This window comes from Lepidochelys kempii, chromosome 7, assembly GCF_965140265.1.
Source record: "Lepidochelys kempii isolate rLepKem1 chromosome 7, rLepKem1.hap2, whole genome shotgun sequence".
NCBI lineage: Eukaryota > Metazoa > Chordata > Testudines > Cheloniidae > Lepidochelys > Lepidochelys kempii.
The window spans coordinates 1,089,278-1,116,155 of record NC_133262.1 but is presented as its reverse complement, the minus strand read 5'-3'; the positions used below and the strand labels follow the sequence as shown (position 1 = coordinate 1,116,155).

The following is a 26,878-nucleotide window of genomic DNA, read 5'->3' as shown; positions in this document are numbered from 1 at the left end:
CGCGCGGGGAGGGGGAGGGAGGTCTCTGTGGGGGCGGGGCTCTTGGCGCGCAGGGCGGGGGTATCTCTGTGGGGGCGGGGCTCCCGGCGCGCGGGGCGGGAGTATCTCTGTGGGGGCGGGGCTCCCGGCGCGCGGGGCGGGAGTATCTCTGTGGGGGCGGGGCTCCCGGCACGCGGGGCGGGGGTATCTCTGTGGGGGCGGGGCGCGCGGGGCGGGGGAGGGGGGGCTCTCTGTGGGGGCGGGGCTCCCGGCACGCGGGGCGGGGGTATCTCTGTGGGGGCGGGGGAGGGGGGGCTCTCTGTGGGGGCGGGGCTCGAGGCGCGCGGGGCGGGAGTATCTCTGTGGGGGCGGGGCTCGCGGCGCGCGGGGCGGGAGTATCTCTGTGGGGGCGGGGCTCGCGGCGCGCGGGGTGGGGGGGTCTCGCGCGCAGCGTTGGGCGCGCTGCCGGCGGCGGTTGGCGCCTCGCGCTGAGGGAGGCGCGCGCCGGCCGCTGCCCCCCTGAGGTGAGCCGGCGAGCAGGGAACCGCGGCGGCCCCCAAATCCCAGCCCAAGCGGCGCCCCCCCGGGAGCCCCCCAGCGCTGGGGGCCCGCGCCGCCCCTCCATCTCCGCTCCCCTGGCGGCGGCGGGGTCTGCCCGGCGGTCTGCGGCTGGCTGAGCTCCGGGCTGCAGCGGCCCGTGTCGGTGGCACTTTCCTTCTCCGAATCCCCGGGTTTCACGCCCCGTCCCCGGGGTCTGGGCCCGAGGCTCCCCGGTGCGTCACCTCCTCTCTGTCTTGTGGTAGCGCCCAGGCGTCAGGGCTCGGCGCTGTACAAAGGCAGAACAGAGCGACGGCCCCCGCCCCCAGGAGCTTAGGGCCCTGGACTCCTCCCTCTGCGGTCTGAGGTCGTCAGAGGGAGAGGCCCATTCTTCCCAGTCTGGGCGTGTTTGACACCCAGACGCATGTAAGCACCAGAGCTTCGTCCTGTAGCTGTCACGGGGATGGGCGTGGAAACCCGGAGTTACGCGGGCATGGCGCGGCACGCACATACTGTGCATTGTTTAGTTGTTTAGTACCACCCACTCGCTGTACGTAGAAGCCCTGAAGCGCAAGCCGGACCAGGGAAAAGCCTTCGAACTGACCAGCAAGTGGGACGCCAGCAACCACTTCCTCGCCGGGGGCGGCTTCACCCGCTTCGCCGACTGGCGGTTCATCCACCACGCCCGGCTCAACTGCGTCCCGCTCAACGGAGCCGTCCGCCACGGGAACCGAGACAAGCGTTGCAGGAAGTGCGGCTACTCCAACGAGACCTTGACCCATGTCCTGTGCAGCTGCAAGCCCCACTCCAGAGCCTGGCAGCTGCGCCACAACGCCATCCAGAACCGCCTGGTGAAAGCCATCTCACCGAGCCTGGGGGAGGTCGCCGTGAACTGCGCCATCTCCGGTACCGACAGCCCGCTGCGACCCGACGTGGTTGTCACCAACGAAACCCAGAAAAAGATCATCCTCGTCGACATCACGGTCCCTTTCGAGAACAGGACCCCGGCCTTCTGAGAAGCTCGAGCTCGGAAACTGGAAAAATACGCCCCTTTGGCCGACACCCTGAGAGCGAAGGGCTACGAGGTGCAGCTGGACTCCCTGATCGTCGGCGCCCTGGGCGCTTGGGACCCCTGCAACGAGCATGTGCTGCGGACCTGCGGGATTGGTAGATGCTATGCACGGCTCATGCGGTGCCTCATGGTCTCGGACACCATCCAATGGTCCAGGGACATCTATATCGAGCACATCACCGGCCACCGACAGTACCAGGAGGAGTGAGCCGGTACGACATTGTGCACACACTGTGGGAAAGAGACTGAGAGACCTTCCCCATCGGACCGTATGAACTGGAACTGTAAACCCACTGAACATTAAACCCCACCAAATGAGGGTAGACCCATCCCCACCCCCGTATTCATTCACTATACCCAGCATACTGAACATAGCTGTTGTGTGGATAACTTACCCCATATCTCGATGTCTGTACTCTGACGGGTTAAACTTTTCCCCTAGTCGGGGAGATTGCAGATTATTATGTGATCCTTGCTCCACCAGCTCCTAAATCGAATTTTGCACCCCTTGATAATCTGTACCTTATCCCCTGACAACCAGAAACTTGTATGCTTGAACTCTGTACCGTTCCTTATTTCAACATTATCTTAATAAAATTATTGCAAACAAGCAATGCCTGGGTGTACTGAAAACTGCTGGAACCCTCTGGGAACACTGCCTCCTCTCAGTGCAAAGGCCACTGACCTTCTATGCAGCTTCGTCATTTAAAATGCAAAGAAACAAAAAACGTACAAGTGCTCAAAACCCTGAGAGAGCTGCAGTTATTTTAACTGGTTGGTTTCAGAGTAGCCGTGTTGGTCTGTATTCGCAAAAAGAAAAGGAGGACTTGTGGCACCTTTCTTTTAACGGGTTGGATGTTTGTGTCAAAAAGTTTTAGGGTAACGTTGTAAAGCAATCAACTGTCTCATTAGCCTATGTGTAGCTGTGACATTGCTTGCATTTATTGCAGTTGTAGACTGCCGTTATTCCTTTGATTATCAAATAGTAAAAAGTACAAGGATAAAAGGGCTGCTTGCCTGGCAGAATCTCTTTAGGGCAAAGGCTTTACCAATCCATGTGTTTTTGGAACGTTTTCAAATACCTCATTATTTTGAAGTAAATAACCATTTTATTATACTAACAGTGTTACTTTAATGTTCTTAACTGAAGCATGACAAAAGACAAGGTATCACGCTGGTTTAGTACAGAGCAGAGTCTAACAGTTGTTAGGCATTGTAAAATTTAACAGTATAAATGTAATTAAAAATGGAATTTTTGTTTTAGTAACTTGGCAATACTTTTTCTTTCTGCTAATGTTTAACGTACACCTTGATCTACTTTACTATACACATCTGCAGTGGTTTTCTGGTTCCTTGGATTCCCAATCTGGCACTTAGTGGTCACCACACTATAATGTATGGTTGGTTCTAAGAGTGATATTTGAGGCCCTTTCTATATAAAGGGATTAAAGTAATTCCTGCTATAAGTATACTACAGTTACTGCAGTTGGATATAGCAGGGATGAATTTGGCACTGTAAACTGTTTGAGAGAAAGTACACAATGTAGTGTCTTTTATGCACTCACATTACTTGTGCACACTGTGAAAGCTGTATGTTTGAAGCCTGTTGTGGGGTGAGGATTGATTTTTAGCTTAAACAAGATGGATCCAAGTATTGCAGGGCTGGAGTAGATCCTGGTGAAGCGCCTTCGGGGGGGAAAAATCCAGCAGCGGAAAGGATTGTTGTGATATAAAGTGTGTGTGTGTGTGAGTAAGAGAAAATGTAGGGGTTCAGCTGATCCTGAAATATATCGTGCAGCACAAATATAGCCTATGTTATGCAGAAGTTCAAGTCAGACTAGATTATCATAATGGTCATTTATTGCCTTAAAATCTGTGAATGTTTCCAGAATGCAGTATTGGCAACTTCAAGCATTCAACAATCATGAGTATGCATCCAATGAAGTGAGCTGTAGCCCACGAAAGCTTATGCTCAAATAAATTGGTTAGTCTATAAGGTGGCACAAGTACTCCTTTTCTTTTTGCGAATACAGACTAACACGGCTGTTACTCTGAAACCAATCATGAGCTCTAATACTTTTAAAAAAAATCAATCACGAAGATTTTAAAGACTATATCTTGAGCTCTTTTCATTTGCCTTCTGTTTTTGAACCTTAGAGGGTGCACATAGGTCAAATTTCAATGTTTCCTTTGCAACCATGAGGGCTAGAAACTTGGGTTTTTTTGTTAGTCTCATATATTTAAGTGTCTCCAGGAGTTGAGGCTTTAAGAAAAACACCATATATTGAGAAACTCACAATAAAATCATGAGAGTTGACAACACTGAGAGGGCTATTAACAAACAAATAAACAGAGGTTTGGTATTATGTTATATTTTAATAAACACTTGCTTTTTCTTGAACCTGTGACACTTTAGATTTAAGAACACATCTGTGCAGCCATTCTATTCAAATAAATAATCTAACTCTGAGGTAATCTAGCTATATGTACCTAGGGTGACCAGACAGCACCAGCAGGAGAGTGGGTTTGGGGGGGGGGAGGGGGGGGTTTGAGAAAACCTGGATTTGTGCTGGAAATGGCCCAACTTGATTATCATACACATTGTAAGGAGAGTGATCACTTTAGATAAGCTATTAGCAGCAGGAGAGTGGGGTGGGAGGAGGTACTTTTTCATGCTTTGTGTGTATATAAAAAGATCTTCTACACTTTCCACAGTATGCATCCGATGAAGTGAGCTGTAGCTCACGAAAGCTTATGCTCAAATAAATTGGTTAGTCTCTAAGGTGCCATAAGTACTCCTTTTCTTTTTGTGAATACAGACTAACATGGCTGTTACTCTGAAACCAGATAGCAAGTGTGGAAAAATCGGGACAGGAGGTGGGGGGTAATAGGAGCCTATATAAGAAAAAGACCCAAAAATCGGGACTGTCCCTATAAAATCCATACATCTGGTCACCCTATATATACACCTGTGTTTAACAGCCATTCGTTGATGTGCAAATATATAGAATTCCCATCGAATCTGCAGTGGTTCTCATTTCTTGGTAAATTTAAGCCTGTGCTCTTTCTTGTAGCTTCTCTACCTTATTAGCTTGTTCAGTTTATTCCAAAGAACTGCAAATTCAGTACTTTCATAATGCATATTGTGATGGGGTGTGTACTCCACACAGGTCATGAATGGTTTAATATACGTCTGTGGGGCCAGTTAGTATAATTATTATTCTCTGTGGCTGCACCTGGGGGGTGGGCCAGACTTAACTGAACATGAGTCCCAACTGGAGAAGAAGGTGGGTGGGTACTATAAACAAAGGAAGTTTAGATGAAAGGGTGGGAATTTGAGTGGGACTTGCTGAATTATAACTAGGGGGCTGGAAGATATAATGGAGAATACTGAAACCAGTCTAGAAAATGATAAAGAAGATAGCAGAGGGTCATATGTTAGGAAAAAGAAAAGTGTAGACATGCCAGAGCTAGAAGAAGAAACAGTAAGCAGAAAGACAGGAATGAGAAAAGAGTAAAATCAAACTATTATAATAATTCAATATTCATTACTCAAGGGTGTGAAGTTAGGGAATATAAACCCTCTGAAAGTGGCAGAGTGGATTTTTAAATGTGCTGGAGCCATTGAAAGAGCTAGAATGCTGCAAGGAGGTGATCTGTTAATTGAATGTAAAAGCAACGAACAAGTGGAGAAACAAAGATTAAAATGCCAGGAGAAGTGAAAGTAAGCTGTCAACTGCCTAAGCATCTGATGGAGACAAAAGAAATTGTATATGGGGTGCTAATCAAAATGACTGAAGATGAAGTGAAGCAAAGCATAAGGGATAAGATACTATATGTTAACCATTAATTTGCAAGAATAGGGGAAAGAAAGATATCAACAGTTGTGCTAGTTGCATTTAAAAGAGAAACCCTTCCAGATAGGGTAACAATAGGATAGTCAATTTTTTTTTTGACAAAACCATATATCCCCACCCCCGGTGAAGTGCTAATGATGCCACGTAGCAAATATATGTAAAGGGAAAATTAAGACAATGTGCAAAGTGAGTTCAGGCCAGGAAGGAATACGTCTGATCATATAGTAAGAGTAGAGACAGAAGCCAAAAAAGTATGAGAAATAAAGACCATCTGATAGGAGCTTTCTTAGATGTTGTAAAAGCTTATGATATGGAGAGAGAGCTTATTGCATAAAATAGCAATAAGCATAAAAGGAAGAACATATAGCTGGATAAAGGATTTCTTACGTAAAAGAACTATGCAGGTCAGAGTAAGGAAAGCCTACTTTAGCATATATACATTCACAAATTGCAGCCCACAGGGGAATGTCATCAGCTCTACCTTATTCAGCATAATAATAAACTATCTGTTGAAAAGGATGAGTGCAGGAATAGCCATTTTATTGTTTACAGATGACTGCCCTGTGGGCTAAAAACAGAAACCAGAAAGTAGCTAAAAAGCAAATTAACGAAGCATATAGGAAAGGTGCGGAATGGGGAAATGTCGATCTTTAAATTTTCAGTTCTTAAAGAATGATATTAAAGGAAAATATAAAAATGATTGTAAATGGTCTATGTGGACAGCAAATAGGCATAGTTAAAAGCTAGAAATTCCTGACATTTGATAGCATGGTAACATGAACGGATCACATTGCTTTCATCTTTACATTTATCTTCAGTATTTACGGTCTATTTAAAAATATTGCTGGAACCTCTTCTGGTGCAGATAAGAAAGCAATGGTAATAATTTATAGAGCATTAATAGGACCAGTCTTTGAGTATAGGTGCCAAGCATTTAGTTCAACATCAAAAACAAGTCTGGTAGTAATAGGGGACTTTAACTACCTAGACAGCAATCGGGCAAAGCACAAAATTTCCAGTAAGTCCTTGGGTTATATTGAAAACAACTCTTTGGTCCAGAAAGTGGAGGATCTTACCAGGACACAGCCGTTTTTTACTTAATTGGTAGCAAATCTCAAGGTGGAAGGCAATTTGGGTGAAAGTGATTATGCAATTATAGATTTCACTATACTAAGGAAAGAAAGTGAGAGCAGAAGAATAAAGATAATGGACTTCAAAAAAGCAGACTTTAACAAACTCAGAGAACTGGTAGATAAGGTCCAATGGGAAGAAAAACTTAAGAGAAAAAGGAGTTCAGGAGACCTGGCAGTTTCTCTAGGAGACAATATTAAAGACACAACTGCAAACTGTCCCAATGCAAAGGAAAGACTATTCTTTCTATAAGAGGCCAATATAGCTCTAACAGGAGCTCTTTAATGAGCTAAAAATAAAAAAGGAGTCCTATAAAAAGTGGACACGTACAAATTGCTGAGAGGAGTACAAAAGTATAGCATAAGCATGTAGAGATAAAATCAGAAAGTCTAAAGCACAAAGTGAGTTATCCCTAACAAGAGACATAAAAGGTAATAAGAAGAGGTTCTTTATATACATTAGGAGCAAGAGAAAGACAAAAGAAAGTTTTAGAGTAACAGCCGTGTTAGTCTGTATTCGCAAAAAGAAAAGGAGTACTTGTGGCACCTTAGAGACTAACCAGTTTATTTGAGCATAAGCTTTCGTGAGCTACAGCATCCGATGAAGTGAGCTGTAGCTCACGAAAGCTTATGCTCAAATAAATTGGTTAGTCTCTAAGGTGCCACAAGTACTCCTTTTCTTTTTACAAAAGAAAGTGTAGATCCTCTCTCTACCTAGTGGGGAAAGAGAGCTAGTAACTGATGACATCAAGAAAGCTGAAGTGTTTTAATGCCTTTGCTTCATTTTTCACTAAAAATGTTAATGGTGATCAGATACTTAACACAATTAACAACAATGGGGAAGGAATGCAAGCTAAAATAGAGAATAGGGTAAAGAACATATAGATAAATTAGATATATTCAAGTTGGCAGGAGGATGAAATTCACTGTTGGGTATTTAAGGAACTATCTGAAGCAATCAGAACCATTAGCAGTTATCTTTGAGAATTCCTGAGGATGGGTCATGACTAGGGCTATGATTTTGTTATGGAGGTCACGAAATCCGTGACTTCCAGAGACCTCTGTAACTTGAGCCCCAGACGCCTGGGAGCTGTAGGGTCCCCCGCTACCTCTGATGACTGGGAACTGCAGGGGCCCGAGCTCCCAGCCGCAGAGGGTGGCAGGGGTGCCTGGTGTTCCAAGGTGGCAGGGAGACCCTGAGCTCCTGGCCGCCATGAGCAGCGGGGCTCCCGGGAACTCCCAGTTGCTGAGACTGGCAGGGGTGCTCTGCCGCTCCTGGCCACTGCGAGTAGTGGGGCCCCTGGGAGGTCCCAGTCACTGTAGGCTGTGGGGGTGCCCCGCAGCTCCCAGCTATCACAGGTGGTAGGGATGCTCTGCAGCTCCCAGCTGCCGTAAGTAGGGGGGCCCCTAAGAGCTCCCAGTCTCTGTGGACGGTGGGGGTGCTCTGCAGCTCCTGGCCACTGCAGTCGGTGTGGGGGCCCCAGAGCACAGAGCTGTTGCGGTAGGCGGGGGTGCCCTGGAGCATGGAGCCGCTGGTGGTGCAGACATCCTGCAGCTCCAAGCCAGGCCCCACTGCACAGTGCGGGAAGTCTGCAGCTCCCCGTTTTGTCATGCATATTTTTAGTGAAAGTCACAAATAGGTCACAGGCTTCTGTGAATTTTTCTTTATTGTCCGTGGCCTGCCTGTGACTTTTACTAAAAGTATGTGTGACAAAATCTTAGCCTTAGTCATGATCCAGAACATGGGAGAAGGGAAAACATAGCACCTATCTTTAAAAAGGGGAACAAAGTGGACCCAGGGAATTACAGACCAATCAGATGAACTTCAATACCTGGAAAGATACTGGAACAAATGATTAAATTGTCAATTTCTAAGCACCTAGAGGATAATAGTGTTATAAGGAATAGCCAGCATGGATTTATCAAGGACAAATCATGCCAAACCAACCTAATTTCCTTCTTGGACAGGGTTACTGGTCTAGTGGATGGGAGGAAGCAATAAACATGATATATCTTCATTTTAGTAAGGTTTTTGACACAGTCCCCCATGACATTCTTATAAGCAAACTAGGGCAATGTGATCTAAATGAAATTACTATAGGGCTGGTGCACAACTGGTGGAAAAACTGTACTCAAAGAATCAGAGGGGTAGCCTTGTTAATCTGGATCTGTAAAAGCGGCAAAGAGTCCTGTGGCACCTTATAGACTAAAAGACGTATTGGAGCATAAGCTTTTGTGGGTGAATACCCACTTTGTGAGATGTACTCAAAGAGTCGTTTTCAAGGTTCACTATCAAGCTTGGAAGCCGTATCTAGCTGGATCACAAAGGGGTCAGTCTTGGGTCCACTACTAGTCTATATTTTCATTAATGACTTGAATAATGGAGTGGAGAGTGTGCTTATAATATTTGCAGATGAGACCAAGATGGGAGAGGTTGCAAGCACTTTGGAGGACAGGATTAGAATTCAAAAATGACCATTACAAATTAGAGAATTGGTCTGAATTCAACAAGATGAAATTCAATAATGACAAAGTACTACACTTAGGAAGGAATTTTCAAATGCTACAAAATGGGGATTAACTGGCTAGGTGGTAGTAGTGCTGAAAAGGATCTGGGGGATAAAGTGGATCACAAATTTGGTATGTGTCAACAATGTGATACAGTTGCAAAAAAGGTTAATATTCTGGGGTATATTAACCGGAGTGTCATATGTAAGACGTGGAAAGTGATTGTCCCACTCTACTTGGTACTGATGAGGCCTCACATGGAGTTCTATGCCCAACTATGGGTACCACAGGAAAGATGTGGACAAACTGGAGAGAGTCCAGAAGAGAGAAACAAAAGTGATCAAAGGTTTAGAAAACTTGACCTTTGAGGAAAGATTAAAAAACCTGGGCATGTTTAGTCTCGAGAGATGAGGACTGAGGACAGACCTGACAACAGTCTTCAAATATATTAAGGCAGTGGTTCTCAACCAGGGGTACACGTATCCCTGCGGGTACGCAGAGGTCTTCCAGGGGGTAGATGAACTCTTCTAGATATTTGCCTAGTTTTACAACAGGCTACGTAAAAAGTACTAGTGAAGTCAGGACAAACTAAAATTTCATACAATGGCTTGTTTATACTGCCCTATATACTATACACTGAAATCTAATTACAATATTTGTATTCCAGTTGATTTATTATATAATTATATAGTAAAAATGAGAAAGTTAGCAATTTTTCAGTAATAGTGTGCTGTGACACTTGTATTTTTATCTCTGATTTTGTAAGCCAGTAGTTTTTAAGTGAAGTGAAACTTGGGGTATGCAAGACAGATCAGACTCCTGAAAGGGGTACAGTAGTCTGGCAAGATTGAGAACCACTGTGTTAAGGACTGTTATGAACAGGAGGGTCGTCAATTGTTCTTAGTGTCCACTGAAGGTAGGACAAGAAGTGATGGGCTTAATCTGCAGCAAGGGAGATTTAGGTTAGATATTGAGGAAAACTTTCCAACTATAAGGATACTTAAGTATTGGAACAGATTTCCATGGGAGGTTGTGAAATCCCCATCACTGGAGGTTTTAAAGAACAGGTTGGACAAGCTCCTGCCAGGGATGGTCTAGATTTATTTTGTCCTGCAACAGTGCACAGGATTGGACTTGATGACTTCTTGAGGTCTCTTCCAGCCCTACATTTCTATGATTCTATGAAAGACCCTCAGAAATTAGCATATACAACCATGGTAAAATGCATTATAGGAGGAAAATCAGCTCCCAGATATAAATGTGGAACCACATAATGCAATTAAAAGGAGAGCTAAATGTATTAAATATAGAAAATTGATATGTGTGATAAATGGAGCAAACATTGCTAAATATTTACAGACTGGTGTAAAGATGAGAACTTGGAGAGTGGGGTACAGCATTCAGTGTCCCGTCACTTGGAATAAAGAAATCCATTAGAGGATCAAATTTTGTAGTGGTTATGATGGTTGAACCAGCAGAGATAATGTTGCATTATACTGGATACAGGATGTGCTACCTACCTCCATTGTCATCTTAGGTTCACTAACGGGACTACTGGCAATCAAAAATGATAATACAGATAGTAGAAATAATATAATTAATGAAATATTGTTACTAACAACAGAATTGGAACAGATGGGAGTAAACCTTGAAATAGCCTAGATCTCAGGGCATATCAGGATAGCAGGAAACAAGATGGCAGACAAAGTAGCAAGAAATGCTGTGAAAAAAATGATATTTTTTGACCTTTTAACAAATGATCTTTCCAAGTACATAGGAGTTTGAAAACCTAATTAAAATGAACTAAGAGCTGAGAGGCAGGAAGTATGTACAAAAGAAACCAGGGGAAAGAGATTTCATAAAGTAGGCCTTGAAATTGAAAATGCTCACTTATTGCAAAAATGCAATGGAAAGAGTGAGGTGGCTTTACTCGGAATCTTTACTGGATACTGTGTCGAACACAGTAACTTGCCTTTAATAAACAAAAAGTGGGCTGTGTGAGACATGCATGGTCTAAGAAATGGTTGGTCACCACCTCTGGGAACGTAAAGAGTATAAGATTGATAGGGGAAATTTTTATGACAAGCTCAGGAACCTAAAAGTGACAATGTTTACACTATAAAATATCTAGAAAGAGCATCACAAAAATGAGGGACCATTAAGAAAGCAATGTTAATTTAAAAATATTGGACAAAGAGAGAGTCTGTAACTATATATGTATCATGAAATCCAGCAGCTGGTGATTATACACTTGGAATGTGAGTTTGCTAAACCATAAAATACAAGAAGAAGAAAGTTGGTGGGCTGTGCATGTGGAGAAATTCTATAGTTATTCTCTGGGAAGGGAGAGTAGGGAGACCAGGAGTGTCAAGGAACAGAACCAGAGAAGAGAAGGTGGGAAGTGCCTTCTTTCGGGGAAGCAGCTGGAAAGAAGGCTGAGAGAGGAAAAAAGACCAGATACTCTTCTCCAGAGACAAGCTGGAAGCCTGATTGAGATGGGGGGACCTTGATACTGTTGGCATTATACTGGATACAGGATGTGCTACCTACCTCCATTGTCATCTTAGATTCACTAACAGGACTACTGGCAATCAAAAACGAAACCCCGAGTAAGGGGAGAAGTGAGCCAGCCCCTGGATTGAGGGATTGATTGAAGCAGGGACCCGCAACAGGGGCACATCTGGGCTGAGGTGACTGCTTGCTGAGCCCAGGTGGGCTTTAGGGTTGATTTGTGTATCTATATAATTTTGTTGGACTTTGAGAAGGACTCTGTGTCCCTGGAAGCGACTGGTCACATAAAGTCATCTGGCTTGAGGGCCATGACATTCTTATGGCTCAAGTGGACCAAAAGAAGGTGGGGAAAACTGAGGGTAAAGTGGCTGCAGTGCCAGAGCCAGGAGCAGGGGTGTTGTAGCACCTTTGTCACAGTATTCTTACAAGATTTTAGAATGGTTCTCTGTACACTTTCTAATTAAGGTATTGTGCCTTCTAGAGACACGTGAGGCAATATTCTCCTCTTTCCACTTGGAAGCAGGGTAAAAGAGAGATGTAGAGAACACCAGTTTGAGTGATTCTGCTTTAACTGACCTTGCAAATGAATCATGTATTCTCCAGGATTTTGACACACACTCTTTGCAACATTGTAGTGGGTCATGATCCAGTAAAGAGATGCAAATAATTTTGCACTCAGTACTACTCTTAGTACAATTTTTTCAGCTAATATAGTAAACGCATGAATGCTTCAGAAGAAGTGATAGTCTTTTTCAGTTTATGTATCTAAAGGCACAAAGCCAATTTTAAATTGTGTACCTGAAAACGGAGCTTTATTATTCCTATAAATTCCATGAGAAGGTCAATGTCTTGAGTAAAACTGAGCAAATAATTTGTAGCAGTAATTTATTCAATGAATCTATCCTTTTCTATTTGTGAATTGTGTGCAGCCAGCTCCTCAAAAATGTATTCATTATTGAAAATTATTCTCTGAATATTCTGTGAATAATTTATGACCTGTAGACTGTAAGCAGTTTTTTCCCCCAGATACTCCATATTTGAGGTGTTGATTAATTTTGATTGGACACAGAATCAGATGTTCATTAGAGAGCTGACTGAAATTTTCTTTTAAAACATTTTTCAGTGGAAAATGGCTTTCTGACAATGAAAATTTTAGTGAGGAAAAATGGTGGTTTTTTTTTTTTATTTGGTTTTGTCAGAAAAGCAATAAACTTGGGTTGCTGAAAAACCAAGCAATTTGGTGCTTCGGGATTTCAGTTAAAATGTACCAATAAAGAAAAAAACAAAATATTTTGCTTTTGTGAAACTTTCATGAAGGGGGGAGTCATTTCCCAATCAGTGCTAGTTTCCAGGGCAAAACTCGTGACTTTTTTTAAAACTAAAAACAATATTCTGCAAATGTTCTCTTAATAAATTCATAGATTTTTATGATCATATAGTCTGATCTCCTGTATGAACTGGCCAGAGAATTTCATTCAGCAATTCTTAATATTTTCAAAAACTGAATTGTTAGAGCTTATTAGCGAGCATTCCAGTCAGTAAAAAAATGAGGAGTACTTGTGGCACCTTCGAGACTAACAAATTTATTTGGGCATAAGCTTTCGTGGGCTAAAACCCACTGCATGCATCCAATGACATGGGTTTTAGCCCATGAAAGCTTATGCCCAAATAAATTTGTTAGTCTCGAAGGTGCCACAAGTACTCCTTGATCTTTTTGCTGATACAGACTAACACGGCTACCACTCTGAAACCTGTCACCATTCCAGTCAGTGACTCATTCACTAGAATGTTCACAAAAAAGTGAATGCAAAAGGAGAGATTACACAGCTGACACAAACTCAGTTCTTTGTTTGAACAAATATTTGGATATATTTATATTTTAAAATATATTTAGCTAGCTTTAATCGTGATCATTTGTGCAATTCAAATGCGCCTGCCAAGTTAACTATATTAACTCATGCATATACTGGGCTTCACAAATGCAGGGGATGTTAGTGGCATAGTCTTTATACATAGAATTCCTCAGTTCTCAAAAACCTGTGTTCTAATCCAAACTGAAGGTACCTCAATATTACAAAATCAGCTGTCATGGAACCTAGCTCTCTGATAGCCTGCATATAAATTAAAAATCAGCAAATTACCTTTTTTTTGGTATAATGTCTCTTTAAAATTATATAGAGACACAAATAAACAAAAAGAAATGCCATGCAGAAACATTTAAAGATCTCTACTGCCGGATATAAATACAATACATAAAGTGGGATTCTTATGCCAGTTTCTGATCTCACTGACACTAGTGTATTTCCATTTATATTAACGGAGTTAATCCAGGTTCACACAAAAGTGAGATCAGAGTAATTTACTCCTCTTCTGAGGATTGGTCTCCTAGCTTCTTAAGTAGGGAAAGTCAAAGGAGAAAAACAATGCCTGTTCTTTGCAGCTTGCACTGGTTCTCCATCCAGTGCTAGATCTGCATCGTGGGTCTGGTATTAATTTACAAAACTCTCAATAGAATAGGGCCACACTATCTTAAATACTGACTCGCTGACAGTAACCAACGCAAACATCATCATCAAGCACACTACATTTAGCAGAGTCAGATACAGATTCAAGGGTGCAGCAGCAGGCAGAGCCTTCTGATAAGACCCCTTTGCCACAGCGTTTCCCAAGTGAGCAGAAGATCCAAAATAACAGCCCATAACTAAACCAAGGGCAAGATGAAGAACTAGTTTTGTGCTCAGAATTAGTGGTTTATGGTAACACTGAGTAGTATGGAGAACTGAGTGGCCAGTTGTTTGGACCTTCTTTATTCTCTACAGTGCATTCATATTGCAGTGATAGAAATGGTGATATATTCTATGGTTTTAGAAGTGTTTATAGATATTTGAAGAAAAGAGTGATATGGTCTAAATGGCAGAAGAGGAAGATTATTTTGTCTGTGGTGTTCTGAATACAGTGGAGGGGACAGAGGGAACAGGCAGACATGCAAGAAGAGGAGATTGCATTAATCAAGCCTGGAGATGACCAAAGCATTGACAAGCATTTTAGCCAGGGGGATTGAAAGAAATATATATTTTTAAAGATGTTACAGAAAAAGAATTGACAGGATTTGGTGACACCATAGAAGTGAGATAGGAGAGCAGGGAGTTGACTGACACTAAGGCCTGGTCTACAGTACGCGGTTTATTTCTGAATTAGCCGAGTTACCTCGAAAAAACTGGTTCTTTCCACACAACCAAACCAGTTTTTTTTATTTAAAGGGCTCTTTACTCCAATTTCTGTACTCCACCTCGGCAAGTGGAGTAGCGCTAAAATCGAGATCGCAGTTCCGGATTACAGGTACTGTGGACGCAATTCAACGATATTGGCCTCCGGGAGCTATCCCAGCATGCTCCCTTGTGACTGTTCTGGTCAACACTCTGAACTCTGATGCATTAGCCAGATAGGCAGTAAAAGCCTCAGGAACTTTTGAATTTCCTGTTTGGTCACCACCATCACAGGCAACCATCAGCACAGTCCACCATCACTGGTGACCATCAGCACAGTCCACCATCACAAGAGACCACACAGTCCCGGATTCACTGACAAGCTCCAGCATGGTACGAATGGGAGGTACTGGATCTCATTGCATGTTGGGGAGATGAATCTGTTATGGCAGAACTACGTTCCAAAAAAAGGAACGCAGATACATACACTAAAGTGTCCAGGGCCATAACGGAAAGAAGCTACTGCAGGGACACAGAACAGTGTCGTACAAAAATCGAGGAGCTCAGGCAAGCGTACCAAAAAGCCAGGGAGGCGAACGGGCACTCTGGGTCACAGCCCCATACATGCCACTTCTACCATGAGCTGCATGCAATTATGGCGGGTGACGACACCACTACTCCACCACTGTCCGTGGACACCTGCAAGGGGGGAGTAGCACGGAGCGAGGAGGATAAGTTTTTGGAGGACGAAGAGGAGGAGGAGGACAGTGCACAGGCAACAAGTGGGGAATCTGTTTTCCCTGCTAGCCAGAAACTATTCTTAATGCTGGAGCCAGTAGCCTCCCCCTACTCCCAAAGCATGCTCCTGGACCATGACCCTGGAAAAGGCACTTCTGGTGAGTGAGAGCTTGATCGAAGCCACGCCATGGGGGGAGGGGGGAAACCCAGCCGCGCTGGGCTGTTCGCGTTTAGTTTAAAGGGCTCATCCCTGCTCAGAGTCTCATTGGAGCCTTGCGGGGGGTGGGGGTGTGTGGGGGGTGGGGGTGGGAGGGAGGGTGTTGTATGAAGCGATCATCCCAGAGCGCCTGCAGGCTGCCTGCAGGCTGAATTCTGTTGCTTGGCTACATGAGATAGCTTACTCACACCAAAGTGGCAGGCACTTCAGTATAAGAGGCAAAATGCGACCTTGAACAGAAAGAACATGTGCTGTGTACTATGAATTGCCTGTTTCACTGATAGGTTTCAGAGTAACAGCCGTGTTAGTCTGTATTCGCAAAAAGAAAAGGAGTACTTGTGGCACCTTAGAGACTAACCAATTTATTTGAGCATGAGCTTAAAGCTCATGCTCAAATAAATTGGTTAGTCTCTAAGGTGCCACAAGTACTCCTTTTCTTTCTGTTTCACTGAGAAACAGTGTCCCTTTGTTCTCTAAAATGTATCTTTTAAAATACTACCCTCCCTTTTTCTCCTCCTGCAGCAGGTGCAAATGTTTCAACGCGGCCCCTATCTACTCCATCCCAGAGTCTGGTCCAGATTAGAAGGTGGAAAAAACGAACTCAGGACAACATGTTTGCCGAGCTCAAGCAGTCCTCCCACACTGATAGGGCCCAGTTGAACGTGTGGAGGCAAACAATTACGGAGTCACGTAAGCGTTACATGAACACAAAGAGAGGAGGGACGCGCGCGATGAGAGTAGGCGCAGGATGCTATGGTCAAGCTCATGGGGGAGCAAACTGACATGCTCCGCTATATGGTGGATCTAATGTGGGAAAGGCAGCAAGACCACAGGCTGCTCCTGCAGCCCCTGAATAACCACCCTGCCACCTCCCCAAGTTCCATAGCCTCCTCACCCAGACGCCCAAGAACACAGGGCGGAGAGGCTACAGGGACCCACACAGTCAACCCCAGAGGATTGCACAAGCAGCAGAAAGCTGGCATATCCTAAATTTAGATTTGGTTTCTGGACTTGTCCTTCCCTCCTCCTCCTCCCCCCAACCCAATACCCCCCCCCGTCTAGCTTCTGATTTCTCTCAATGTTTTGTGCAACAAATAATAAAGAACGTTTTTTAAACAATTGGGACTTTATTTCCTTTCATATATATATATACACACACATATATAGGGGGCAGGTAACTTTAAGAGAAACAAACACAACTGTCACACCTTACGCTGGCCAGTCATGAAGCTGGCTTTCAAAGCTTCTCTGATGTGCAGCACACCCTGCTGCGCTCTTCTAATCGCCCTGTTGTCTGGCTATGCGAAACTGGCTGCCAGGTGAGTTGGCTCAACCTCCCACCCCGCTATAAACGTCTCCCCCTTGCTCTCTCAGATATTGTGGAGCACACAACAAGCAGCAATTACAATTGGAATATTGGTTGTGCTGAGATCTAACCAAGTCAGTAAACTGCGCCAGCACGCTTTCAAACATCCAAACGCACATTCTACCACCATTCTGCACTTGCTCAGCCTATAGTTGAACTGCTCCTTACTACTGTCCAGAGTGCCTGTGTACAGCTTCATGACCCATGGCATTACAGGGTAGGCTGGGTCCCCGAGGATCACTATAGGCATTTCAACATCCCCAACAGTAATTTTCTGGTCTGGGAAGTAAGTCCTTTCCTGCAGCTGTTCAAACAGACCAGAGTTCCTGAAGATGCGAGCGTCAGGTACCTTTCCCGGCCATCCCACTTTGATGTTGGTGAAACATCCCTTGTGATCCATCAGTGCTTGCAGCACCATGGAAAAGTACCCCTTGCAGTTTATGTACTGGCCGCCCCGGTGTTCCAGGGCCAAGATAGGGATATGTGTTCCGTCTATCGCCCCGCCGCAGTTAGGGAACCCCAGCGCGTTAAAGCCATCCACAATGGTCTGCACATTTCCCAAAGTCACTACCCTTGATAGCAGCTGGTCAATGATTGCGCTGGCTACTTGCAGCACAGCAGCCCCCACGGTAGATCTGCCCACTCCAAAGTGATTCCTGACTGACCGGTAGCTGTTGGGCATTGCAAGCTTCCAGTGGGCTATGGCCACTTGCTTCTCAACCGTGAGGGCTGCTCTAATTTTGGTGTCTTTGCACTTCAGGGCAGGGGACAGCAAGTCACAAAGTTCCATGAAAGTGGCCCTATGCATATGAAAGTTTTGCAGCCTCTGGGAATCATCCCATACCCGCAACACTATGCGGTCCTACCCAGTCTGTGCTTGTTTCCCGGGCCCAGAATCAGCGTTCCACGGCATGAACCTGGCCCAACAGTACCATGATATCCCACTTGCCACATGCCGTGCCGTCTGTGTCTATGTCCTCATCAGTATAGTAATCGCGCTGTCGTCGCTTCCTCGCCCGGTTTTGCAGGTACTGCGCATACTGCTGGATAGTGCGCGAGGTATTTACAATGGTCAAAACTGCAGCAGAGATCTGAGCAGGCTCCATGGCTATGGCGCCTGCACAGGTAATCCTGGAAAAAGGGTGCGAAAGGTAGGAGAGCAGAGTGGGAGCGGAAGCTGTGCTGTTTGGTTCACGGTAGCCGAACAAAGGCTGAAAATGGTTGTCTTCTGTAGCTTTCACAGAGGTGGGAGCCCAGGACAGACAACATGGAGAAGCCCGGAAGCGTGGCAAGAGGGGGAGAGCAAAGTTGGCGGCAGAAACTGTGCTGCTCGGCTCACGATGGCCGAGCAGAGTTGAGGTGGATTCATAGTAGCAAGAGAGCAGTGGTGCACCGTCTGCTGAAAGCAGTATGGCGTCTGCACGCCAAAAAGGCACGTAACGATTGTCTACTGTAGCTTGAAGACGACACACACCCAGAAACACCCGCGAGAATGTTTTTGCCCCACTGGGAGCTTAACCTAGAATTCCAGTGGGCGGCGGGGACTGCGGGAACGGTGGGATAGCTACTCACAGTGCACCACTCCGACATTCGATGTTAGCCTTGGTACTGTGGACGCAATCTGCCGAACTCATGCGCTTTAGTGGGGACACAGAAGACCGAATGTATAAAATAGCTTCCGAAAATTCGAATAGAATGATTTTGAAATAATTTTGTATTGTAGACGTACCCTTAGGTTGGAAGCCTGGATAACAGTGAGAATAGTGGTATTACCTACAGTGATGGAGATTTTGAGAAGGGAAGTTAAAAATAAATTAATGTAAGATAAAAATAAAGTATTCATATTGAGTTTGGGATGGATTGGAAAATAGGGTTGCTTCAGCTTCATTTATAGAGGTGACAAACTTGGATGCTTAGCACAATACGCTTGTTATCTGCACAGAGCTCAGTACTGTCTGTGAGTAGTGTGGTGCCTTTTGACATACGTGATTCATCTGCAGAGTGACTTGGTTTGAAAGACTCCCAAGGCTTGTTAACTTCCAAGAAAACCTGAGGGCTCCTTCATCTACACAGTGCTCCATGTCTGGCAAAACACAAATAAGCAGAGGTTTCCAAAACCCCAGCTGAAGCTGCAGCTCTAAAATCAGAATTCTGCTTTGAACGCTTGTTTAACGTATCTCACAAGTTGGTTGAGTTTGAAAGTTTTACAGAAGGTGAAGATAAACTTTAATTCAGGGAATGCTTAAGTTTACCCACAGTAGTTAGCCCCAGTCCCTACTTGCTTGAGCCCTAGAACCTCTTTGATTACAAATTAAGAACAGCTCAATACATTTATTGTATGTAAATGTAAATCCTAAACAAATAAAGTGTATAGTTGGTGCTCTTGAAGAGCCAATTTTTACAAAGCTGAAAGCAATTATGAGCCAGATCAGCTGGGGGAGAGAACTTGAACAGAAAAATGTGAACGATAATTGAGAATTGTTTAAGAATATTTTACGAGATGCCCAAAAATCCACAGTCAAGAAAGGCTATGCTGGTTTAAAAAAACAACAACAACCTGAATTAGAGGGAATGTCTTATAGCAATGCATCATTGACAGTTTGACAGAGATATAGCTGTTAAAATTTGTGTCCTCGGGATGCAGCAGTTACTTGCATGTTAGTGGAAAAAAGCTAATTGATGACCATCCTAATGTATTTTCCTTCATTTTTAATAGATAAGAATAAAAAATGAATTTTAATGTCTGGAATATCAAAGAGATGTTCAGTACTCCCACAGCCACAAGGTAAGTGGTTTTGGGTTTTGTTGTTATGTTTATAATGGTCAAATAATCATGATAGCCTACTGGCTGTATTTAGCTAAAAGATTGAGTACCTGATCCCATTAATTTGCAGTAAAAGTTATTTAAACTGCCCTTTGCAGAACTAAGTGAAATAAACTGGAAACATTGTCTGCTGACATCCTGATTTTCCTGACGTTTATTCCAGAGGTCATTAGCAGGTCTCCAGTTAAGGAGCTGATATGACTGTTATTTGGTGTGATATATCAGTACAACTTAGACTTATGCTACTGAATTTGAGGATCTTTATGAAAAAGTCTAAAATAGCTGTGCTTACAGAAGCACTGATGTAATACTGTGTTCTAATTTTACTTGAGAAAACATTAAAACACATAAGAAAATGTTTTACTGCCAGATAAAATTATTGGTGGCTTTGTGTGTCTTATCTGTGATTTCCTCTGTGTTATTTACACCTTGAAAAAAGAAAAGGAAGACTTAGAGACTAACCTTAGAGACTAACAAATTTATTAGAGCATAAGGTTTCGTGAGCTACAACTCACTAGCTCTCGAAAGCTTATGCTCAAATAAATTTGTTAGTCTCTAAGGTGCCACAAGTCCTCCTTTTCTTTTTGCGGATACAGACTAACACGGCTGCTACTCTGAAACCAGTCATTATGCATTACATCTTGAAGCGTATTAAGTACAATCTTAGACCTTAGTCCATCCCAGGCTTTTCTGTTCATTGGGCTATCCACATTTGCCATCCCTGCTTGTCAACTGCCCTTCTCTCCAAATCTTCCCATTTCATGTTGAAGTACTTGATGTCGTTCAGAACTGTTCGTTTCCATGTTATTCACAGCCTTCCTCTCTTTCTTCATGTGTTTTCTGGCTTCCATTCGAGGGCAGAATTTGGTAAGCGGTCTTTTTCCATTCTCAGCACATGCTCCAGCCACTGATGTCTTCTTTTATAGATTATTTGTGAGCGGGTGCCTTGTCCAGTAATTTTTCTGACTTCTTCATTAGTCTCTTCAGTTTTGATTTCTGTCCCTCTAGTCCCCATTAACATGACTTTACATTTCTTTGCACTGTATCTCAAACCTGTCTTCTCCATTACTACTTTTACTTGATTTGTGCATTTTTGTGGTCCGTTGGCATCTTCATTGATAAGAGTGTTGTCGTCAGAAAAGTCTAGATCTAGAAAAGTTGGTAGAAATTGGAAGCTCTGAATTGTGTCCTTTTGCTTTCCTTCTCAATTTCTTACAAGTTGAAAATCCGTGGTCAGTAAAGTTAAGGACCTTAAGAGTTTAAATATATTAGGAACAAAATTAATACTAATAATGGTATTAATCCATTACTAGATGGAATTGGTAGAATTGTCAGTGAGGCAGAAGAGTTCAATAAATACACTGGAATGCGTTATCTAGGGAGGTGGTGGAATCTCCTTCCTTAGAGGTTTTTAAGGTCAGGCTTGACAAAGCCCTGGCTGGGATGATTTAACTGGGAATTGGTCCTGCTTCGAGCAGGGGGTTGGACTAGATGACCTTCTGGGGTCCCTTCCAACCCTGATATTCTATGATTCTATGATTCTATGAAATACTTCGGCTCTATAATTGAGAAAAAGCCAGATGATATAATCATATCATATGGTGATTAACTTTCCATTCCACTATCAGAGGGGTAGCCGTGTTAGTCTGTATCCACAAAAACAACGAGGAGTCCGGTGGCACCTTAATGACTAATAGATTTATTTGGGCATAAGCTTTCGTACATAAAAAACCCACTTCTTCAGAGGCCTGGAGTGAAAATTACAGATACAGGCATAAATATACTGGCACATGAAGAGAAGGGAGTTACCTTACAAGTGGAGAACCAGTGTTGACAAGGCCAATTCAGTCAGGGTGGATGTGGTCCACTCCCAATAATTGATGAGGAGGTGTCAATACCAAGAGAGGGAAAATTGCTTTTGTAGTGAGCCAGCCACTCCCAGGCCCTATTCAAGCCCAAATTAATGGTGTTAAGTTTGCAAATGAATTGTAGCTCTGCAATTTCTCTTTGAATTCTGTTTTTGAAGTTTTTTTGTTGAAGGATGGCTACTTTTAAATCTGTTCTTGAATGTCCAGGGAGATTGAAGTATTCTCCTACTAGCTTTTGTATGTTACCATTCCTGATGTCTGATTTGTGTCCATTTATTCTTTTATGTAGAGACTGTCTGGTTTGGCCAATGTACATGGCAGAGGGGCATTGCTGGCACATGATGGCATATGTCACATTAGTAGATGTGCAGGTGAATGAGCCTCTGATGGTGTGGCTGATGTGGTTGGGTCCTAAGATGGTGTCGCTAGAGTAGATATGGGGACAGAGTAGACAACGGGGTTTGTTACAGGGATTGGTTCCTGGGTTAGTGTGTCTGTGGTGTGGTATGTAGTTGCTGGTGAGTATTTGCTTCAGGCTAGGGGGCTTTCTGTAACTGAGGGCTGGCCTGCTTCCCAAGGTCTTGTAGATTGTTGATGATGTGCTGGAGAGGTTTTAGCTGGGGGCTGTACATGATGGCCAGTGGTGTTCTGTTATTTTCCTTGTTGGGCCTGTTCTGTAGTAGGTGACTTCTGGATACCTGTCTCGTTCTGTCATTTTGTTTCCTCACTTCTCCAGGTGGGTATTGTAGTTTTAAGAATGCTTGATAAAGATCTTGTAGGTGTTTGTCTCTGTCTGAGGGATTGGAGCAAATGCAGTGGTATCTTAGGGCTTGGCTGTAAACAATGGATCGTGTGGTGTGGTCTGGGTGAGAGCTGAAGGCATGTAGGTAAGTATAGCGGTCAGTAGATTTCCGGTATAGGGTGGTGTTTATGTGACCATCACTTATTTGCACTGTAGTATCCAAGCTGCTGTCCCTGCCCCCCCCCACCAGCACCTCACGTCCACTGGAGGCCCTGCCGATCAACTCCTCCCCCTCCCTCCCAGTGCCTCCTGCTCACAGTGGATCAGCTTCTTCCGCCGCATGCAGGACGTGCTGGGAAGGAGGGGGAATAGGGTGAACTCTGGGGAGTGGGTGGAACTGAGCATGAAGGGGCAGGGCGGAGTGGGGCCTTGGGGGAAGGGGTGGAGTGGGGGGCGGGGCCTGGGGCAGAGTGGAGGCAGGAAGAGGCAGGGCGAAGTGAGGGTTTGGGGGATGGGGTGGAATAGGGGTGGGGCCTGGGGCTGAGCCGGGGTTGAGCACCCCTAAGGAAAGTTGGAAGCTGGCGCCTGTGATTGTGAGGTGGGCCTGTGATTGTAACACCCAGTTAAGGTGTAAGGTATGCCTGTGATTGTAGCACCCAGTTTCCTATATATTCTTCCAATCTCCTTTTCACATGCTCAAGCCATCTAAGCCTGGATTCCCTCAGCTTTTCTATAATTGGTGCCACCTTAACACTTCCCCTAATTCATTTGTTCCCAACATCGTCCATTCTTATAGCTCCAAGCATCAGTCTTAACATTTCCATTTCTATTGTATTCAAAATCTGCTCCTGTCTCTTCCTCGGTGCCCAGCATTCGAAGCCGTCCAAAAGTACAGGCCTAATTCTCTTGTAGATCTCACTTCTCAAGTTGGTAGGAGAATACCTGCTGCGGATCACACCACTCACTTCTCTCCATTTAGGCCATGCCTTTTCTGTTCGGCTTATATTTTAGTCATTGAGTTCACTAGTATCCTGCCCTATCAAACCGAGGTACCCGAATTTCTGTACCTTTGGTAGTGCATGGCCCCCCAGACTTAGTCTCTTTGTCTTCCTGCAAGGTATCTTTTGAATCTACAGTTTTATTTCTGATTATGTTCATGCCATTTCATTCAAGTACACACCTTCATCTCTCTAAATCTTCTTTCACTTCCTCTTTGCTATCCCCCATGAGCACTACATCATCTGCAAAAAGCATGCACCAGGGTGCCACTCTCTGGATGTTTTCTGTAAGTGTATTGAGCATGTGAACAAAAAGGGGCTTAGTGCTGACCCTTGCTGTATTCCGACTCTTACTAGAAACTGTTCAGTTTCTCTGCATGGGCTTCTAACTGTGGTAACAACACCTTCAAATATGTCCTGAACAAGTCTGACATAGTCTTCAGCGACCACTTTCCTTCCCATATAACACCAGATGACTGCTCTCAGAATGTGGTCATAAGCCTTCTCAACTTTTGATGAATACTATGTGCAGGATTTTCCTCTTTTATTTATATTTGTGTACAAGCTATGTGAATACAAAGATTACATCCATTATCGACTTGTCTGGCACAAATACAAACTGATTGTCACTGACCTTTACTTCTCTTCATAGTCTCTTATCAATAACTTTTTCTCATATCTTCATCACGTGGCTCATGAGTTTAATGCCCGCGGAAGTTACCACAGTCTTTTTCTATGCCTCCTTTTCTCTTAAAGATTGGTAATGTATTCTTTTTCCAGGTATCAGGCATCTTCTCAGTCCTCATGATGAAATTAAACAGTTGTGTCAGTATATTCATGCCTACTTGCCCCAGGCACTTCCATACTTCTGCTGGTATGCCCATCAAGGCCAAGAGTTTTCTTATTTTTCATATTGCTCAATGTTTCTGCAACTTCTAGAACAGGTGCCACCAGATCCTGGTTTGGTTTTATCCTACAGCATGGTTCTCTTGAATTCCCTTCATTCATAAATCTTTCAACATAATTTCTCCATCTTTCCTCAATCTGGATCTCACTGATTAACATATTTCCACTTTAATCTTTAGTGACTTTGGTGAGATCAATGTCATTAGTTCTCTTATCATGGGTCTTTGCCAGTGTGTCTATTTCTTTATTGTCCTTCATTTTAAGACAGGCATAAAAGCCTTCCATAGCTTTAGCCTTAGTGGCTACCACCTCGAGCTTTTTGACTTTTTTTTATAGTTCTGAAAATACTGCTGTTGCAGTGTTGCATGCTGAAGTCTAAAACACTTTGTCTTTTCCTTTACAGCCTCTTCTACTGTCTCATTCAACCACCAGATCTCACTGGGGGAAAAGCCTCTCTTTTGTTTGTTTTTTATTTTTTACCAAGCAGGTTCATTGCGCATTCTTGAATTTTGCTTGCAATATGATTCTGTAACTTCTCTTAACCCTTCTAAAGAGTTTTTCTGCAATAATTCTGTTGTAATCTCCTTGCTAACTTCATTAAGCTTTTACCACTAGGTTTTCTCTATTGCATCTGATGAATCTCACGAAAGCTTATGCTCAAATAAATTTGTTAGTCTCTAAGGTGCCACAAGTCCTCCTTTTCTTTCTACTGCTTTGGACTGTCTTCTTCCTATGTACAGTATGTATCCATAGTCAAGAACTAGCATTCTATGTTCAGTTGCCTAGCTTTCCACGGTATGACCGTTCAGTTTTTGATGTTCTTCAGCTCAGCTTGAGTTATCAGGAAGTAATCTGTCTGCATCCTTATGCTACCACTCTTCTAAATAGTCAGATGTTTTCTTCTTAATGAAAAATGTATTAACAGTTACCAAATCATATGCCTGTGTGTACTGTAAGATAGTTTTCCCTCCCTTGTTCCTATGTCCATATCCATGGCTGCCATGGTACCTTTTGAGGTATTTATCAGCTTTCCTCATGTGACCATTAAGGTTGGCTCCAATTATGATTCTTTCTTTCTCACATTTTGTACAACAGTGTCCATTTCTCCCCAGAAATCCTCTTTTTCTTGTTCAGTACATCCCACTTGGGATTCTTATGAACATATAATACGTAGGTGACCATTGTCACCAAAATTAGCCTGTCACTTATCTTATCCACAACCACTATACATTCATAGAATCATAGAATATCAGGGTTGGAAGGGACCCCAGAAGGTCATCTAGTCCAACCCCCTGCTCGAAGCAGGACCAATTCCCAGTTAAATCATCCCAGCCAGGGCTTTGTCAAGCCTGACCTTAAAAACCTCTAAGGAAGGAGATTCTACCACCTCCCTAGGTAACGCATTCCAGTGTTTCACCACCCCCCTAGTGAAAAAGTTTTTCCTAATATCCAATCTAAACCTCCCCCACTGCAACTTGAGACCGTTACTCCTCGTTCTGTCATCTGCTACCATTGAGAACAGTCTAGAGCCATCCTCTTTGGAACCCCCTTTCAGGTAGTTGAAAGCAGCTATCAAATCCCCCCTCATTCTTCTCCTCTGCAGACTAAACAATCCCAGCTCCCTCAGCCTCTCCTCATAAGTCATGTGTTCTAGACCCCTAATCATTTTTATTGCCCTTCGCTGGACTCTCTCCAATTTATCCACATCCTTCTTGTAGTGTGGGGCCCAAAACTGGACACAGTACTCCAGATGAGGCCTCACCAATGTCGAATAGAGGGGAACGATCACGTCCCTCGATCTGCTCGCTATGCCCCTACTTATACATCCCAAAATGCCATTGGCCTTCTTGGCAACAAGGGCACACTGCTGACTCATATCCCACATCACTTTTTGTAAAACTAGACCAACTCAATTTCTCTTATTCAAAGTACCATAGTATAGTATCTTATAGCCTTCTCTTTATCTCTTGCCTTTGCTCCCTTCCATTTGGATTCTTGGATGCAGGCAATCTGCATTTTCCTTTTCATCAACATCTAAGCCAGTTCTGCACTCTCTCTAGTTAATGTCCCTATATTCCTATTTTCTGGACTTTCTTCTTTGACCGCATCTGTCCACTCAGTCACACTCAGATGAGGATGCTATACTTTGTTTCTGAAGAATGCCCTAGTTTTCATATAGGGTGCATAAAGAACTCATTTTATGGGTTTCTTTGGCAAAGTTTTACAGCTGGCTTCCAACACTTCTCGTCTTTCAACCAGGCTTGGGACTAGCTATAGTGGAGTTTTGGCCCTGATTGCATCTGATCTAACTATGCAATATTTAATGCTGTCTGAAATAGTCCACTTGTCTCCCACCTACCTAGCCTTGCCTGCAGGAAAATCTACAGGAGTGAGAAAAGGAGAAGGAAATTTCAAGATT

At 43.8% G+C, this 26,878-nt stretch overlaps 1 protein-coding gene across 4 annotated transcripts in view; it reads left to right on the top strand.

Annotated features, from left to right (window-relative positions):
* Positions 1 to 409: 409 nt before the first annotated feature.
* The window catches only part of IHO1 (interactor of HORMAD1 1), a 64,005-nt gene continuing 37,536 nt past the window's right edge, over positions 410 to 26,878 (top strand). For all 4 annotated transcript variants that reach the window (XM_073350829.1, XM_073350827.1, XM_073350831.1 and 1 more), the window contains exons 1-2: positions 410 to 503; positions 19,838 to 19,906. In XM_073350829.1, the coding sequence (XP_073206930.1) occupies positions 19,851 to 19,906 (56 nt within the window). In that variant the 5' untranslated portion in view covers positions 410 to 503; positions 19,838 to 19,850. The remainder of the gene's footprint in view (positions 504 to 19,837; positions 19,907 to 26,878) is intronic.